The sequence below is a fragment of the Apostichopus japonicus genome, chromosome 10 (assembly GCF_037975245.1).
Source record: "Apostichopus japonicus isolate 1M-3 chromosome 10, ASM3797524v1, whole genome shotgun sequence".
Classification (NCBI taxonomy): domain Eukaryota; kingdom Metazoa; phylum Echinodermata; class Holothuroidea; order Aspidochirotida; family Stichopodidae; genus Apostichopus; species Apostichopus japonicus.
Window position 1 is genome coordinate 4,219,547 of NC_092570.1, and position 18,817 is coordinate 4,238,363.

The following is an 18,817-nucleotide window of genomic DNA, read 5'->3' on the forward strand; positions in this document are numbered from 1 at the left end:
CACTATATAATTAAAAAATATGGTATTTGAATAAAAAAGAATTCACAAATATGCTTCTTTCCAGTATGGTGTACACGTGACATATTTTGACTGTACTGTGCTATTATTATTATTAGTATTATACGTGTGATATTTGTGCAACCAATTACACAGTTCATACCTATAGACATTCTGGACACATCCTTAATATATATCTGGATCTCCTGATGAATAAGACAAGTAATTTGTTCTCACAATTGATCGCTGAATCGAGAGTCTTTACGAAATATCAAAGGCATGTTCGATCAAATGATTCAGGATATGCCTATCTTGGAATACATAGGGAGGGGTAGGGAGGGGTAGGGAGGGGGGGTGTTGGTCTGGACCAGGAATGTATCAATGCAAGGTTCAAATGCTACAATCTTTTTACTTTTTCGATCGTAGATTTTGGTCGTTTATACTTTTTCTTCTCGCCGGATTTGTGGGATTTTGTTTCGGTGAATGTGTGAATGAAAAATCAGTTACATGTATGCCACCAGCATAATAAGAATGAATTAAATGAATGATGTAAATGAACCAGCATTTCGCCCAGCAAAGAAAAAGGGTATTCGTCCTGCCTTTGGACATCCAGGAATTATTCTCAAATTAAACTAAAAAGTTAGCGTATACTAATAACTACATTATATTTTGAAATGAAGCAAACTAGATCCCACTACTGACACCACTGTGCATGGGCAAGAACCACAAGAAGAGTTCTGCAAGGAGCTTGAACATGTAGGAATGACCACAGACAGGCATGAAAATGACTGCTCCATCCTCTGCCATGACGACCAACAGTGTTTTGTTGGTTGAATAGAAGCTTCTGATCATCAGCATAATTTAATTTCATTTGTTAAATCATCATTTGTTCCCCCATTCCACTGATGTTCTCGGAAGACAAGGTAATGACCCGGTGTAGATTTTGTAACCTTGACAAACCAGATATGTGACTCGAATCCCTTCACAAACTTTTCACCTTTTTGTGGAACTTTTTTTCTGTCTTTTTTTTTTCCATTGTCACTCCCATGGTACAACTTTCATCCTGATATGAATTCTAAACTAACATGACTCATTTAACAACACCATCTGAAGATGATGAACAGTGTAAAAGTCAAAACATGATGTTAGTTATTAGCTATAACTTCTGGCAATGAATTCAAAAATGCATCGAATAGACAAAACAGATTGTACTGAGAGTACTAGCTTGTGCACTTGCTATTTTAACATCTACAAGCTTCTGCGTGACTGCATTTTTTTGCAAGAGAGGCCTTCCAAGCTGATTTTCAAAGACAACTTCTTCTTTTTATATTTATTAATGCCCTAAAAAAAAATAGCTCAACTAGATTAGTGTTGTCTATGACCTGCTAAAACAATTGACAGATTACACGTAAATACCCAAAACGTTGATTTTCAAAACTGAATCAGAAAATATGACCCTGTAATAGGCACGAGATGGAGTTGTAACTGTGATCTTCGGAGTTATCCAGCTTTCTTTCATGAAATAATGGTTTTTAACTATTTCGTTTTCAACTTTGTGGACCTCGTCTAGATTTTATTCTCACCCATGGGAAAATTTCTGACGTCAAAGACGAAGCGTACTTGACGTAAGTCCCTTATTTGTTTATATACTGCTTATCATCAACAAATTTTACTGATCTGCTCTGTGAAGCCCTTACAGTAACTAATGTCTGCTGTAATTCAGGGAAAATGTCCGTGGGGAACTTGATTTTAGCCAATTAATTTTCTTTTAAATATCTGCATTATAGTTAGCAAGTGACTTAAAATTGAGAATTTCTACGGCTGAATGTTGACAGAATCCATGACAAAGAATCATCTAGCATACATGTGTAACTAACTTCTAGCTATGCACTGGATTAATTTCTGGCTACCAGTATGATGAGTCATGATGCACAAAAGGTTCATGTATTTAAAAAAAAAAAAAATCCCATTCTGTTTTTGATAAAAAATATTTTCACTAAAGGTTTAGCAATTGCCAGAATGACAGACAGAAGATGAAATTTGTTTGGTTGCGATAGCAACCAATAAATATGAAAATAAAATATGGATAATTATTATTATTTCTTTTTTTCTGTTTGATTCTTACCTGTGTAAAAGAAAGAAACCGATGATAAGGATCACAGACAAAAGATCCGTGATGATCCAAAGAGCTAGGTAACCTCCTGCCGACTAAGGGTAAACGAGAAAGAAAAATAATGTACACACCACAACCTTGATTAGCACAGTAACTTTACTTGCAGAAATGATCGATATTGTAGTTAAAAATTGTCTGCTGCAAATCAGCGACGTCGATGGACCTTGTGGGCCTCCGTATATAAGTTTTTCGAAATTAATGACATTTTTTAGAAGATTATGAATCGCGTGTGGAAATCACGGATGGCAGATAAGCAGATGAGAATAAATTTTGTCCTTGAGAATCGGCACGGTGGAAGAATCACCGGAAAAAAAAATTGACTCTAATTCACCGTTTTGCTTAAAACCGTTTAGTTGGTGGTGCTATTTCAGAATAAAAAATAGAGGGAATCTTGACAAACTACATATGGCATGGGAAGACATGCCAACGTAGTCCCCGCTAAATGAGAGGGTATAACTGACCTCAGGAACTCCTTTCCCTTCTGAACAAATTTATTGTGAGTTTTTCTATGCCAACAATCATTTTTTGAGAAGGCAAGGAGTCCCTGACCAAAAAATAAGTGAAGCTTTTCTTCAGCATAAAATGATAAATTTTGGCACCTACCATGAATGCCTTGGGAGATGAAACGTTGTCCAACGTTTGGCAAGCACTGGAGGTGACCGACGTGACGTTCTCGCACCATAGTAACGAAAAGAGCCATCTCTTACTGACCTGATAAATATTGCTAGTGATCTTTTGACTGGAATATCGCCTGTTTGGAAAAGAAAGAAAACATATCAATACAAAACAAAAAATTTGCATAATTTTTATGAGTATTAGATCAAAATAAAAAATTATTACAAAAGAATTACACTGTCAAAATGGACAACTTTATATTTAGTCCTATGTCAAGAGTTTTACCTGGAATTCCTTTCTTCAAGCCCTCGGTCAGAATAAAAACATAAACACACACCATCGCCTCGGGCACGGAATCAAAAAAAAAATTTGAAAGACCAGAGAAGCATTTTTTCCTGCTCATTGTATCTGAAATTAAACCCCAAAAATAACTTACTCTATGTCACTTTTAAAAACTTCTGAATACTCGGCATTCACATTGGTTATATGGAACCTTTTGAGACTGTCGACATTCCAACGGCCCTGGCCGGTCACCAGAAACAAAGAGGAGGCTGCTTGGATCTCCTGAGCAGATGTGGAATCACCGACAAGCCACCATATCTGCAAGGGAAATGTAATGTGATAGATGACACCAATCCTTAAAAGGTTTTCTTAATCGACAAAAAATGACTGGAATGTATACACATCGATTCCTGCTTTTACAACTGACTAACAAACATGCCCCTTTGCTTGAAGATCTGCTACAAGGGTTTATCATGGGTTATCATACAGTTCATACATCACTTAGGTAAAGGTTCTGATTCTTGCTCGACAAGCGCATGGTTTATGAGTCGCGGCTAAAGTGATGTTTACAGAACTGAAGAGGTACGTAAGGGTGAAGACGTAAAAAGACCAAGTTGAAAATCACTGTAACAACATTGTAACAGACCTGTAACGATTATTTTTTTTTTATTTTTTATTTTTTATTTATTTTTTTAGCAAGAGATGAAAAATACTACTCGCACTAGTAATCTTAAGTGAATGTGTCAAAGGGAGTGAGATACAGTTATGTAACCATAGCAACCAACAAAAGGAGACCTAAAAACCAATCTTTTGCCTTACCTGATGTTCTTTGATATTGTGCTTTAATATTTCCGAGATGGTATGGTTGACATAGCTGTGAAAGTAACTACTATTTGAGACGGGTCTCCGGAGATCAAACACGACGCTCTTGTTCTCTCGGATCGCTATGTCCAACAAGTCTTTCAGAAGCATTATAGATTGGCTTCTGTATAAAGCTTTCTCACTCTCTGACAGATGGCGGACATTTTTAAACGGATCCCTCTGCATATGAAAAGAAAGAGAAGAAAAGAAAATGGCGAGTCATTTTCTAATTAAAACTTGATAATATGCTCTTGAAATAAGAAGTATTAAATTTGTTTGTTGGAGTGTCCATTATGACCTGGGGGGGGGGGTAGTTTCAAAGATTCATTTTCCAATTCCAACAGGGAAAATACCTTTTAGATATATCTTAGGTTGTAATAAAGTTTCATATGCAAGTCTAACTTATCTGGTTCCTGACACAAAAAAACTGTTTAATTGATTAATTTGTCTTGGAAAAGACCATCAGGGAAACACTAAATAAGTCAAACAGAATTACTATAATAGTCACCCTCTATGAAAGCTAAATAAGCCTCTCCAGTTGAATTTGTTAAACTCTAAACATTCCATAACAACGATAATTCCTTTAGTTTGCTTGGTCCAGTTTCACTTTGAATTATAATGAAGTAAAAAGGTTAAAACAAGTAACCTGAAGGCTTTTGTGATTCCTTGCCAACAAATTTGGCTCAAAGTTTCCACTTAACACACTGACTAATGTAGAACAAGCAAGTTAAATTTGTCCAAGAATTAAGTGAAAACCAGAAAAGATCGGAGCTCTTCAACTCTTTATTTGTAGCACTCACTTGTGAGCACCAACATAATTAATTCAATGGTAAGGATTTTACAACTTAGAATTTTTATTCCAAAATGTTTCAAAATCCAGAAAAGCACAGTCTTCCTATGTGATTTATAGACATTATGTTTTGCCTATTTTGAGCTAACAAATATGCTATGCCATTAACCAACCCTTTCATTGTTACTAATGAATGAGACTTGAATGAGATTGTTTATTCACTGTGAAGTCTTTTTTATAATTTACTGCCAAAGCCCAGTCATCTAGTATAAATCATATAGAAAAAGGCCAATTTTGAGACAATTTAAATTTGAGTATCTGTTGACCCCCCCTTGAAGCTCAGAGTGTACAAACTGGCAAGGGCCATGTGAGTGTGTTTAAAACTCACCCGAACACAAGAGTATCACTCTTTGAAGCAGATTTTATCTCCGGGCTGACTATGTTTTGTTGGGGAGATTACTACCTATTGTATCATGAACCTCTTCACAACGCTAAAGTGACCCGAAGGGGACCAAACTACATTTACCAAAAAAACTATCACCAAAAAAATTATAGCATCAAAGATCTCACAGATTAATTCTAGCGTTCAATTCGGAGTTAAAAAGTTTTAAAAAGATTTCAGAATGCAGGCTCATTAATTTACTTGGTAGCAAAAGTGATTTAGTTTGATGGAGTCATAAATCAAATAAATACTTCATAACCATTATTGGACTGGATGGCAGGCAGTTCTTTAACCACGCTGAGAAGCCGCATATCCATTTTTAATTTACTTGGTAGCAATTTAGCAAAAGCATTTTAGTTTGATCGAGTCATAATCAAATAAATAATTCATAGCCATTATCGACCTGGATGGCGGGCAGTTCTTATCGAAGCTAAGAAGCCACATATCCATGTCATAGAATCCGTACATCACATGAATTACGCTACACATCAGGTGGCTTGCCGATTTGAATAATACTCCATATGTATGGTTAAATTGTTGACAATTCAATTCAATGCCAAAAAAAATGTCACTGCTATAAAAAGTAACACTCATTTAACCTACTTTCGATTCTCATTAATAACCCTGACTGTATGTAAAGAAATCAAACATGAAAATTTCATGCAAGGAACTATCTAAAAAAAAACCTCTGATGACATCTTCTTGAGAATTTAACTGTTAGATTTCACTTCTTTGCTGATAATCATAAATTAGCCGTTCTCCATCTGTCCATCCTTAACAGGGGAAAGATCAAAGGATTTGGCAATTTGGTTAAAATGCTGGAGGCTATGTGTTAGACATCGCAGAAAGTTTTACTGGGTTAACCCCGGAGGCAAAAACCTGCGTCTTTGCTCTTTGTAGGAGTCTGTATCTCAAGTCTGTTTAATAACGATTTCAGGCTGCACCGTGCAAATGACGCTAAAAATCCTCCACTCTGTCCAGAGTTTTCGTTTTGGCCGAGTTGCGATTAGTCGCTTCATTCCCGCGTCGGGTCGTTTCCGATGATTTCCATGTCTCGAGTTCGGTCGCAGACTCGGGATACTACATTTATCTCTAGGGGAAGTAATTTCTCAAATTTGTTCGAGTCCCTTCCTTTCTGAAAATTTGGGGGGGGGGCCGGGGAATTTAAATATATAGACTATACATGAAGTCCACCTTTCAGCACAAATTCCAGATTTCATAGACCAGGCCATTAAGTTTATCGTTGTGCAAATATTGCACACGAAACATCTGAAAACTGAATAACCTACAAAAGAATTTAACTCTACATTTCTCTACTTGCTGATAATCATAAATTAGCTGTTCTCCATCTGTCCATCCTCAACATAAATATATAGACTATGATTCAAGTCCACCTTTCAGCATGAATTCCAAATTTCATAGACCGGGCGGTTAGGTTTTCTCGTTGTGCAATTATTGCACACAAAAACATCGGAAAACTGACTAACCTGTCATGACATGTCACTCATTAGGAGATTAATCAATCTGTAAAAGAAATTTGGGTTTATATTGGTTTTTTCTTTAAATGCAGCTTGATCGAGCATTATAGCTATCGCACTAACCTCCAGAAACCACGAACCCGCACCTAACTGCTTGATATCATCCCACATGAAATTTGACGCGGGCTCCCGCGCCCGTTCCGGAAAGACCTCTGTGATGTTGGTAGTCATCTCAAATGTTTCATCGTGTAGTAGGAATAGTTCCCCATCCAAACTAAAACAGAGATAAGAGAATGATGAAACATATTATGCTTGTTGCTAGCCATCTCAAGAACACAATCGATTGCTACAGAGAAGTCCCTCATCCTTGTTTCAAGTTTCTTTTCCGATACTGGGTCTTTCTTTTTTGCACTATATCATATTTACAATTTTAGGTTATAAAAAAACTAATTTAGGCACTTAAAATTGACCTACCTCACCAACCACCCCCAACCACCCCACCACACTCACTCTCCCGCTTGCTTATTAAAGAAAACAACATATAAATTTACACATGTCTGATCATCAACCACCAACAGACAGCTTTGTTTGACATATTCACAATCATGTCTGATAAACACAGTTTATGCTCTGAGCGTCGGTAAACATTGCATCAAAGTCTCCGAAATTGAAATATGTCGGTCTTTTACCGGCGTTACCTAGTTGGTCACTGGTGGTAAATACAACATTCGCTCCTAATTATTAAACACAAGATCTTTTGAAACTTACTTCCACAACTAGCACAGAGACTGAGAATGACCAAATCTTTGGAGATCATGCAAACATTGTAGATCAGGCGCATTATGACCGAAATAACAGCGCCCTCGGTAGAAACGTCAAAGTCCCCCCTCCTCCTTACTGAGTTCTTCACCATGAGAAACGACAAAGAACCGTTCACTTAAAACTTTTCCTACGAGTCACGCACGGTATCCGAACAATTCCACAAGCATATCTTTTCTAATTCCAATTTTCTTTCTTGCCAACTCATTTTACCAACCACTCAAATGTGTGGAGTTGAAATTCTTACAAAAGCCTGAATATGACCCAAATTATTATTGATCATCTTTGTTTTCTTACCTTATCGATACATCCGTCTCAAATCCTGAAATATCATATTTCAGCGCTGTTTCAAAAGACACTTGTGTATTTTCAGGAGCGAGCTGTTCATTGAAAGAGAAGACACTATTCAACATGGTAGTTTCTGACATCATTGCTTGATGATGCACTGAGCACTAGCTGACACAGAAGTGAACATTTTCTGGGATTTTTCTACCCCCCCCCCACCCCAATCTATTAAAACATGATCATAGATATGAACCACCTTACAATACTTCCTAAAATACCTTATCCAACCTTTTAGCAAGATTGCCAACCCTGTCTAATCCAAAAAAAAAGGGGAAAATGGGATTTTTGATATTTAAAGTTTTAGGCACCTATTTTCTGTTTTCTATTTTAGTGTTACAACTAAGATATGATTTAAAAGTTTTCACAAAACCAAAATAAATAAATAAGAACAAAACAACAGAAATATGCAAGTTGAATAGAACCACATTCCAATTATTCTGTTTTTTGGGGGGTTTTTGTTTAAAGGAAAAACTTGCTATCTTTATTCTGTATATTGTCATCATAATGGCATTAAGTCTTCATTTCAATGTTGTGCGGTCTGCACTACTGACTTAGAAATATCATTTTGTATTATTAAATGTGGATTTGCTTTATTATGCCAATTCTTTCCATTTAATCTTTACCCACTCCACTTTTGTTGAGAGCTGGGGGAGGGGGGAGGGGGGATGGGGAGATTGGCATTTTATATCGTGCATGGGATGCTTCAAGAGAGAGAAGGAAGGCCTTACTTGGAGTGCACCTCGATGAGCCATCACTTTGGGCCGGGTGGGCACTGATCCAGACATAAGGCATGGTGGGAACGTGAAGAGTGGGATGAGATAGATCGATACTGCCAGGATTGAAAAACATACCACTAATGAATACTTCACAGCTGAGGAAAGAGAAAACAAGAAAGAAATTTGCAAATTAATGCTGCTGTTTTGGAAGAAGGAAAGAAACAAGGAAAACAAGTGTGGATGTGGTCATCTTAGGATGGAGCTTGCTTTAGTATTACAGAATCATCAGTTAAACGATGAAGCAAGTTGAAAATTGATCTTCAAGTATAGCAAAATAGCAATGATAGTGGACTAAATAGTGTAGAATGCAAATCACACAGGATTGTAAAAATGCATGAATGGTGAAAAGCCAAGCCCCAGCGGGATGTAAAATGATTCTGACAGACAGGCAGAAAGGAGGTTAACATTTCCCACCAAGAGGCACTTAACTTCAACAAAGAGCCCCTTGCCTTCAATCCCAACAGCCCTGCCATGCTAATGCCTTCAACCCCAACACCCTATCACACCAATGCCTTCAAACCCCAACAGCCCTGCCATTCTAATGCCTTCAACCCCAACACCCTATCACACCAATGCCTTCAAACCCCAACAGCCCTGCCAGGCTAATGCCTTCAACCCCAACACCCTATCACACCAATGCCTTCAAACCCCAACAGCCCTGCCAGGCTAATGCCTTCAACCCCAACACCCTATCACACCAATGCCTTCAAACCCCACAGCCCTGCCAGGCTATTGCTTTCAAACCCCAATAGCCTGACACACCATTTTCCATTTATCCCAACACTCTGCCATGCCTTCTACCCCAACACCCTGCTACACCAATGTCTTCAATCCCAACACCCTGCCACACCAACGCCTTCAACCCCAACACCCTATCACACCAATGCCTTCAAACCCCAACAGCCCTGCCAGGCTAATGCCTTCAAACCCCAACAGCCTGACACACCAATGCCTTCAATCCCAATACCCTACCATACCAAATGCCTTCAACACCAATACCCTGTCACACCAATGCCTTCAACCCCAATACAATGCCTTCAACCCTTATACCCTGCAACACCAATGCCTTCAACCCCAAGAGCCCTGCCACACCAATACCTTCAACCCCAACAGCCATCTATGACAACTACTTTCTCCCACAGGGTTAAACATACCCTTACTACAACATACACAAAAAGAAATTGCACCATTTGTCAACCTGCACATTTAATACTTTCTTGAGGGCAAAAACAACCCATCAATTTATAACAGGATTAAAATATCCAGCTAATAATGTAGAAGAAAATGCTTCTCGTTGAGCCAAACAAATCTATTTCTTACCTAGCATTTTTTCCAACCAATATTACCCACGCATCAATGGAGGACTGGACTATTACCAGATTACACATGTGTTGTGACATCTGACCTTTCGTTCTATCAGCCCACTACAATAAAAACACACGATCTTGTCTGACAGCAAACAAACCCAACCCTTCTAATTTGACAGTGATGGTCAACAATCACAATCCTTTAATCTCTTGTTTGATTTTACTAGAATATGATTACATTCCAGCACCCCACAGGAGTGACTTCTCTGTGTTTCTTACTTGTTTTTTTTTATAGCATTCTGCACCCCTACCTCCTCTCCCAACCCCCCCCCCCCTCCCCTGCAAAATTCAACAGTGTCAAATTCATAAATGCTTGGAAGTAACATGCATTCGTATAATTGTACCTACTGTAATGATTTGTTAAATATAACACGTTTTTGGCTTTGTATTTTTGGGGTGGGGGTAGGTGGGGGGGTCAGGGGTAAATTTAAAGGTCTTGGTACAGTTCCTCTACTGTGCAGTCTTTGCTTACCGTTCACTATATAATAAACACATCTTATTTATACAAGATAGAGTTAATTGCCTCTGTCAAGCCAAAACTGTTTTATTTCAACATTTTAAAAATTCTGGCATAAATCCCAGAATATCCAATACAGGTTTGAAGGTGTGAGGGGGGGGGGGGGTGAAGAGGGAGGCCAGAAGTCAGAGCAGTGTTAAGGGATATTGAAAGTACCACCTGTGTCAGCACCATGTCAGCATGAAACTCATTGATCAGAAAATTTGGGAGGAACATGGCCTTTGCCTCTACCCACCTCATTGGGGGCAAGAATTATCCTCTAAGAGAGAGAACTCACAGAAACGTTTATTAATTTTCAGCACATTCTGGGGAAGTTGTAGGGTGATACTGGTGACCTTTATTAGGACCACCTCCTGTAAAGGTAAATATATACCAAGGTATATATATACACCTACTTATTCCTATTAGATAACTTTGCATACCACCAAAGGCAATTGATGATGGCCAGTCAAGTGGATGGATTGAATGAGCAAACAATTAGATCAGAATAAACAAGAACAAACACACAGGCACAGGAAGAAAACAGGTACTCACAATCGAACGATGACATTAGAGATTAAGAATATATCAGAGGGTATTATATAATGTAGAGTGTAGTTGACCTATCTCTATTGGGTTGCTATAGAGGTTTCCTTGAAAACTTCCACGTTTTTTTTTGGCATTAATAATCAGACTTGTAGCAGGTCCATACTTTTATTCTAGCATAGTCACCTGTACTCAATGATTTGTACTCGTTCTGGTACTCGGGTATATTTTGAAACTCTACGAAAGAGTTTAATTATGCAAAATTGAGCACCCATACTTGTACCTGCACTTCAAGCCATGTACTCGTACTTTTAGGGAGTGGATGGGGTTGGGGTGGGGGTGTGGGTGGAGAGTGGTTATAGAGGGTGAGAACACAATACATGACTTCAATACCCAAAATCCCATTTGGTAAATCTTTCTGCTAGGTACTAATAACTAAGTACTGAAGGTTGACTTAAATAGAATTTTAGTCTTAATATGACAAAGTCCAGGAAACAAACAGAAAATTTTCACTTGTGTGAAAGTTTCTATAATAAGGTTATCAAGATAAACCTGTTTTCAAAAATGCAAAATCTCTAGACTGCACCTTTTAATTTGCTAAACTTGTTGATGATGCTGCCTACATTATAAATATGTCATTTTAATACTGAAAAGACATCAACCGTCTTGTATTTTATTTTTATTTTGTGTTGTACCTGATCTAATGGACTATCTGTTAGTCTGCTAAAGAAGTACAAAGTTGTCCAGCAACTTTAATTGATGAACCTCAGATGTTTAAATGGTCATTTCTTCAAAAAAAAAACATTAAAAAGTTGTATAGTGATACGAAACTTGAGACTGGTACCAGTGTGTTCATAAAGCAGGGCATGATACATCAACATTAATATTTGTGCCTCCAGTCACCCATTAAAACCACCCATGATCTACCATCACTATTTTCTTCACAAAGAAGAACTATGTATTGGCCATAACCTCATATCTGTTAGAACACAACCTTTCAGTATACAGCCCAAAAGTATGAGGATTCCTTTTACAGGCTTTTTGAGTGGATTTTGAACCTGTTCATACTTGGACACCTGCAACTGTTATACCTTAGCAAACACCATGAATGACTTTTCACTTTTAACTGCAGTTTGAAAAAAGCCTGTCATAACAACCCCTTCCACCCCAAACATCTCTCCTTATTCTGATAGACATAAAAAGGGGTAGGAATTCATCAGGAAAATCAAGGAATAGAACATGTTTACCTTTGACCTTAGCAAATGCATTCAATCTACAGGGCTTGTCTTCTGAATCATAGCCGGATGTTTTTAAAGACATATTATGGGGGGAAATCCTGGTAATAAAGTGTCACGCTTCACTGGCTTTACTTTTCCCCTAAAACCGTAAAGTGGTTGGGAATTGGAATGAGTAGAAGGCCATGTCAGGAATGTCAGGTATAGGAGGCACAGTGCTAATATGTTTACCAACAGCATGGTAGGTTGAATAGACAGATAAATGTTAAATGGAGGCAGGTAAAATTAAATAATTTCTACACTTTTAAAATGGAAATGGAGAGAAAAAATTATTTTCAGATTGTTCAAAATTTGATGTTTTTGTGTGTTCTGATACTGATGACCTTCAAAAAAAAAACCTTAACCCTCTCTTTGTCCCTTTACTGTTTATCTCCTACCTCTCCTCTTCCCCTGTTGGTTTCTTTCTTTCTTCTCTCCATCCATTGTCTACTAATCCCATTACATCTAACTCTTTGTGTTCACCATGCTAATAACCTGTGTGTATTCTGTGCGTGTTTTTGTCCCTTCTGTTACTGTTACTTGTCATTAAGTCTTTGAAGAAGATCCTGCTAGGATCGAATCGTCACGCCGAACTTACTTTTACACATTCTCTTACACAGGCTCTCTAGTGGATAAGCAGTTTGCTAACAGTTTTATTTTATTTTTAATTAAAACAAACATGTCAACTTAAAATGTGATCACTGGCTGACAAGTAACAGCCTTCTTTTAAACATATGAAAATTTCCAAGACTCACCTGTCAAGTTTATTCTGAAGAAACCAATGCTGACGATCCAGCCTAAAAATGTGACTAAGACTACGGACAAAATGTGTAAGATCGGACCGGTCACCTGCGAGAAAAAAGTAGAGAAAAATGATCAAATTACCAGACGATATGATTCCACTGCTGTCAATGCCCACCAAGCTAGTCATATCCACTGCAATATCAAGTTTTGCTTACGGTAGTTTAACACTTGTTGTCACATCACTAGCATAACTAGGTGTACTTTGTACTTATCAGGCCGTCTAACTTCATTAGGCCGTCTAAGTTCGCTAGGCCCTCTAACTTCATCAGGCCCTCTAACCTTATCAGGACCTCTAACTGAGCCAGGACCTCTAACTTCGTCAGGCCTTCTTCGTCAGGCCCTCTAACTTCGTCAGGCCCTCTAACCTTATTAGGACCTCCAACTTTGTCAGGCCTTTTAACCTTATCACGAACTCTAACTTCGTCAGGACCTCTAACCTTGTCAGGACCTCTATTTTTGTCAGGACCTATAAATTCTACAAATTAGTTATTATCTATCTTCTTGCACTGCCTCTCCCTCCAGATTCATTCCCTTAGCTTTTTTTACACTTGATAATCTCAAGAGATGTCTCTATTATGATGGATACCCTCACCTTTAAAATTACCTGCAGCGATCAATTTCCTTTACCTTAAATGGCTTACTATCTTTTACAAATTCAGTCACCTGTGTTAAAGAGAGTTTCTACACAAACCTTAAACGATATCCATACGAGGGCAAACCCCATTGGCCAGTATTTGCTTAGTAAGACAGAAGACACTATGGATCCGAGTATGACCGTCACAACCAACACTTTATGAAACCAGTGTAGATGAAGTTGAAGACCAATCAGCATGTGGCTGACAGCAAACACCTGCGAGGAAATAATATCAAGTATGACTGTTGAATATTCATAGTTCTGCATAATTATATATTTATTATGGAGGAAAAATGACTGGGTAATTATATACAATGGAAAAGAACAAAGAATATATGGCTAGAAATTGATTTGAACAAGTGATTCATGTTCTAGCTATAAATTTCATTGAGCTCTTTTTCCATTTATTAAATTTATCTATATGTTAAGACTACAATACATTGATGTTGAACATTCAAATAAATACATAAATATAATTATACAGTATATTAACCGTGGTTATCATTTTCGCATCAATCTTTGTCATTCATTTGATCATAGTGCAACTATAGGCCATATGATTAACTCAAGATCTACGTAAGTGAAGATTGGTCTGACACCTGCCTTGCCTTCACCTCACTGCCCCACTCACCCCCCCCGGGCCCCCGCACTCCCCACCCTGTCCAACCATGCCCAGAAAGATGAGTTTAAGCAAGAACTTGAAAGAAACTAACAACCAAAGACAATTAGCTGATAAGGCTGTATCAGTCATAAATTATACATAAACCAGGAAAATCACCATGGCAACACAAAAGTAAAATAAAGTATGAACTAACTCGAGACTGAAAGGAATGATAATCATGCAATTGATCATTACAATATTTACAACCCACTCACTATCATACATTCTGTAATCCATCCGTTGCGAACATTTACGTTCACAGCACATGTACACTAGTATTACTATTGTTATTATTAAGGTAAGTAATCCTTTAACTCACCATGGGAACACATTTTCTTCTTCAGTATCTTTGTATATATATATAATGACAGTATCAATATCATATATACAACCTGTCTGGCTAAAAAACAGATTCTTTAGTCCACACTACATTTTACAGTGAGATATTTCCTTATGGTAAAATTAACCGTGCCCTGTGGCAGGAATTAACGAATCATCTCAACCGTACGAATTCGTTTTTGCAGCCGAGACTCTGGCATCAAACGAACGTTACAGTTCTGCTTTTCCTCAAATGTCAAAATTTTTTGAATTAGTGAAATGATTCGGTAATAATTAGCTGCACTTCCACACGGTTAGACCTTACAAGTAGCGAAAACCAGAAAGAGCAATTTGTGAGAAAGGTTTTGAAATACAGAAGTCATGCATAAAAAGTAGTGAGAAAGAAAGAATTGTTGCAAGACAAAGTATAACAAGTGTTACCGTTACTCTATCAGCAGAACGAGTGAGTGACAATTTTGCTTAAAAAAAGCCTTTGTATAATTGATATCATTTTCACCCCAGAGCAAGATAATATTCTTAAGAGTATTATGAAAGCTTATAACTGCAATTCCAAATTTGGAGTTTCATCCAAATTAGTTTCAAATTAACTTTTGAAGGTTAGTCTCCATTGAAAGTAATATGCACTCCTATCTTCTCGGCCGCAAACATCTTTTGATACTTCACACCCACTGCCCCACAGCAGGGCCAGCCTTCTACTTCCTCTTCCAGGTTCTAAACAAATCATTCTGAAGGCTTGTAAAGTCTACAAACTCCAAAATTTGAATTTTTTTTCCTCCATTGGATCAAATCAACTTTTGTTTAGGTTTGTTAGGTTAGAGTGCATGTGTTGAATGCAGAAGGGGACAGAGCATTGAAGAACCTACACATCTGTGGGATTTATGTAACAGTTAGTATGCTACTGTACCTTCACACAACAACTCCAGTGGCAGAGCATCCATACAGTCAGGGGGGGCATCCAACTGACTACTCAAATGGACTGCTGGCGCCCTTTTCAGCTCTGTACCACTTTTTACTTATTTGTGATGATTGACTTTTTTATTGCACTCTCATCTACCTACTGTATTAACATTTGTCACATTTTGTTGGTGTAATTTTCTGACAAAATGCTCTATCGCACTGCGGTCTTTTATTAGCAATCAAGGTCCGGAAAGGGTCACTTCCGGCGATCTAGGGAGTATCTTTACTCAAAATAATTCTGTAGGCTCCGCGCCAACCTGCGATGGCGCTCCGCTTAGATAGTGTCGAAAGCCCCCCTACATGCCATTCTCGCCCCCCCTGACCAATACCCCTAGCTCTGCCACTGAACAACTCCCATGCATATCAAACATTATATGAAGAAAGTTATTTAACATGGAAGGCTTTCAGTAATTAGGGAAGTTTGGACAATGACTGTTTCTTCAAATGTTCATATCTGTACTCGTTTGTGTCTGCACAAGAAATATCAAAACCTTAGCTGTCCGATGGCATCCATGTTCAAAGTTTGCACGGTTTTATTGGATGACATAGGGTTTTATCTATCTTGTTAAATTTATATGGATATAAATTTAATATTTATCTAAACAAGGAAGTCACCCCACTCACAAAATGGTGAGTGCACTAGCTGTGCATGTTTGGCAGATGTAATTATAGACTTCTTGGCAAGCAGTCTAAGAACTCTGGCCATACATTCATGCACTACTACAGTAGTCTGCATTCAACTACAGTAAATATATGCATTCTCTATAGGCCTTATGTATAGGCCTAATGTATAGGCCTAATGCACCTTAACTTCTTCCCTGTGGTCTCACATCAAACTAGGGCACAATTTGTACTCTACACTTGATAAAAATGTTACCTATATGAATAAAGTCTTCTGACACATTTAGGTCATATTTCATAGGATCTGAGTGTCTGTGGGGGTGACATTTTTAAGAAACATCTAAAACTAAGAGTTGACTGCGTTTTGACCTATGATACTGTAATACAACAGGTGTCAGAGTCAACATGTGCAAACTATTGAGGAAATAAGAGTTGCTTGGTACATGGTCTGTTTAAGCTTATACTGTACAGGTTACAGTTAAAAGAACTTGAATGTCAATGTAAGCAGGATGTTTTTCCTGCAGTTGGATTATCGGCAAAGGGCATGGAGGGGTGGGGAGGGGGGACAGTCCTACTTAACTCCAAACTCTCCCTGACTTTCTCTTCCACCATATTTTCCTTTATATTATACAACAGTAGTTGCTGCATAAAGTTTCTACAAACACTTAAATAAAAAAACTTGCATGTTTTAGTTTCTTCATATTGTTGATATTTTTGGTGGGTAGGTGGGGGTGGGGTGGGAGGGGTATGGGAGGGGGACAGTCAGGCAGACTGGACACACTGGAGATATCAGGAGACAAAGAATGTCTGAATCGTAACAGTTTAAGTGGTCTGAGGAATTATTTGGCTTACAAGCATACAAGTACTATACCACGTTCAATATGGTGATGTTTTAACCGGATAAATTTGAGATATGAGATTCGTTAAGAAACATTCTATTTTTGTAGGGCGGTAGAACTGAGAGAAGGATGGTAGATCAAATGCTGTAAGAAGTGAAAAATTCAGTCAAGACACAGTACTGTATACCTGATACTGTAGGTAAGTACTGTAGTCTGGACATAGTAGATCAATAAATATTGCTGTACACGGAAAGTGAAGAACATTGCAACATTAAAGGGTGTGAAGACTCGCGCAAAAAGAAACGTCTAATGCTGGTAATCTGTCCTAATTTCAAATGAGGTGTAACAGAAGTGTTAGACACCACCATCGATCCCAGAAAATACACACACACAGCTTGCTACCATCGGTAATTTGACACTAGTGTACAGTCAGTACATACAGCTGCGGTCAATACCCACAGCACAGTGTACAAACAATACAGCGATGGACATCACAGGTCCAGCTAAAGATAACAAGGTATCACGTTTCATTACTGTACTGTCTGCATTTTGTAGCGACACGAACAAAACGTCACTTGCAAGCAACGGAAAGTTAACTTTTTCAGATGGCCGCATGCGGTTTAGGGCGAGTCTTCAATGCCTTTAAAGTATTTCACCTCATAAGGCAAGAAAACTTTGTCCAAATACTTTGTTTATGACAATTTTGACTACAGCCAAATCTAAAAAGGTTCACAAACATAAAAAAATAATTTAGGAAAAGAGAGAAATCCTTTCCAAACTATAAATATATTTGCTCCCACTCTGATATAATAGAAATTTTATCAATCTTGACAGGAAGCACAGTTGAGGTGAAAATAAAAATATAAAATCTTCCAAGTGCCTAAGCTTCTCAGCCTAACTGATGAATTGTACTGTAAGTAAACACATAATTGTGTGCATGCATAAATTCACAATCTGAAGGCAAGAAATGTACACAGCAATTTCCTTGAATAATGTTCAAATTAATTAGAACAATTATTCTGCAAATTCTCTCAGGACTTTCTTCTAATGTAAGATATTATTTCACACAAGTGTCCTAATCTCAAGAAGGAACCTGCATGACAATTTTACGACTGACAGTGAGTAATATTTGAACAGTTGTCCCTAGAAACTGTTTTTCTCTAAGCCTTCCCCTATCTGTAGAGTAAATAACAGAGGAAAGAGGATGCTTGCAGGATGGAAATAAAGCTTAACTATATAATTTCATATATATATATTTTGTTTCAAAAACTTTGGATGATGTGAAAAAAAGTAATGCGACATCAACATTTTCCTTGTTTTTTTTAGAGATGTATTTTTTTTTTAGAGATAGATTTCTCTAGGCTAATTTTAACTTAAATTCAACAGTTGATCCAGCAAGTAAGATAATTCCTGCAAAGTGGAGAAAGAAATACACCCGGTGTGTATTATTTATAGTCTCCATGTAACATCGTACTCTACAAAAGTGAACATAACAAATTGAAGACAGGTGCAAACTGTTCTTAACGAAGTTTAGGAGAGGAAAGATGTAATTCTAGTCACATACTGTAGGTTGGGTAGTGTGTATGTACTGTCACCTTATATATAAGAACATATAATTCTACACTTTGGGTGGATATCTTTATCGCCACCTCTTGTGATTGGATATCTTGCATTCCGTTTAAAGCGGAGAGACCATATTTA

At 37.7% G+C, this 18,817-nt stretch overlaps 1 protein-coding gene across 3 annotated transcripts in view; it reads right to left on the reverse strand.

The window, feature by feature from the left end:
• The window catches only part of LOC139975241 (glycerophosphodiester phosphodiesterase domain-containing protein 5-like), a 48,003-nt gene that overhangs the window by 6,920 nt on the left and 22,266 nt on the right, over window positions 1-18,817 (reverse strand). For 2 of the 3 annotated variants that reach the window (XM_071982983.1, XM_071982981.1), the window contains exons 5-13: window positions 13,757-13,915; window positions 13,017-13,110; window positions 8,531-8,673; window positions 7,755-7,837; window positions 6,762-6,912; window positions 3,887-4,108; window positions 3,222-3,385; window positions 2,774-2,921; window positions 2,123-2,205 (exon numbers count right to left, since the gene is read on the reverse strand). In XM_071982983.1, the coding sequence (XP_071839084.1) occupies window positions 2,123-2,205; window positions 2,774-2,921; window positions 3,222-3,385; window positions 3,887-4,108; window positions 6,762-6,912; window positions 7,755-7,837; window positions 8,531-8,673; window positions 13,017-13,110; window positions 13,757-13,915 (1,247 nt within the window). Of the gene's footprint in view, window positions 1-145; window positions 204-2,122; window positions 2,206-2,773; window positions 2,922-3,221; window positions 3,386-3,886; window positions 4,109-6,761; window positions 6,913-7,754; window positions 7,838-8,530; window positions 8,674-13,016; window positions 13,111-13,756; window positions 13,916-18,817 lie in introns of those variants that run through there. The other variant, XM_071982984.1, reaches the window with a different exon arrangement.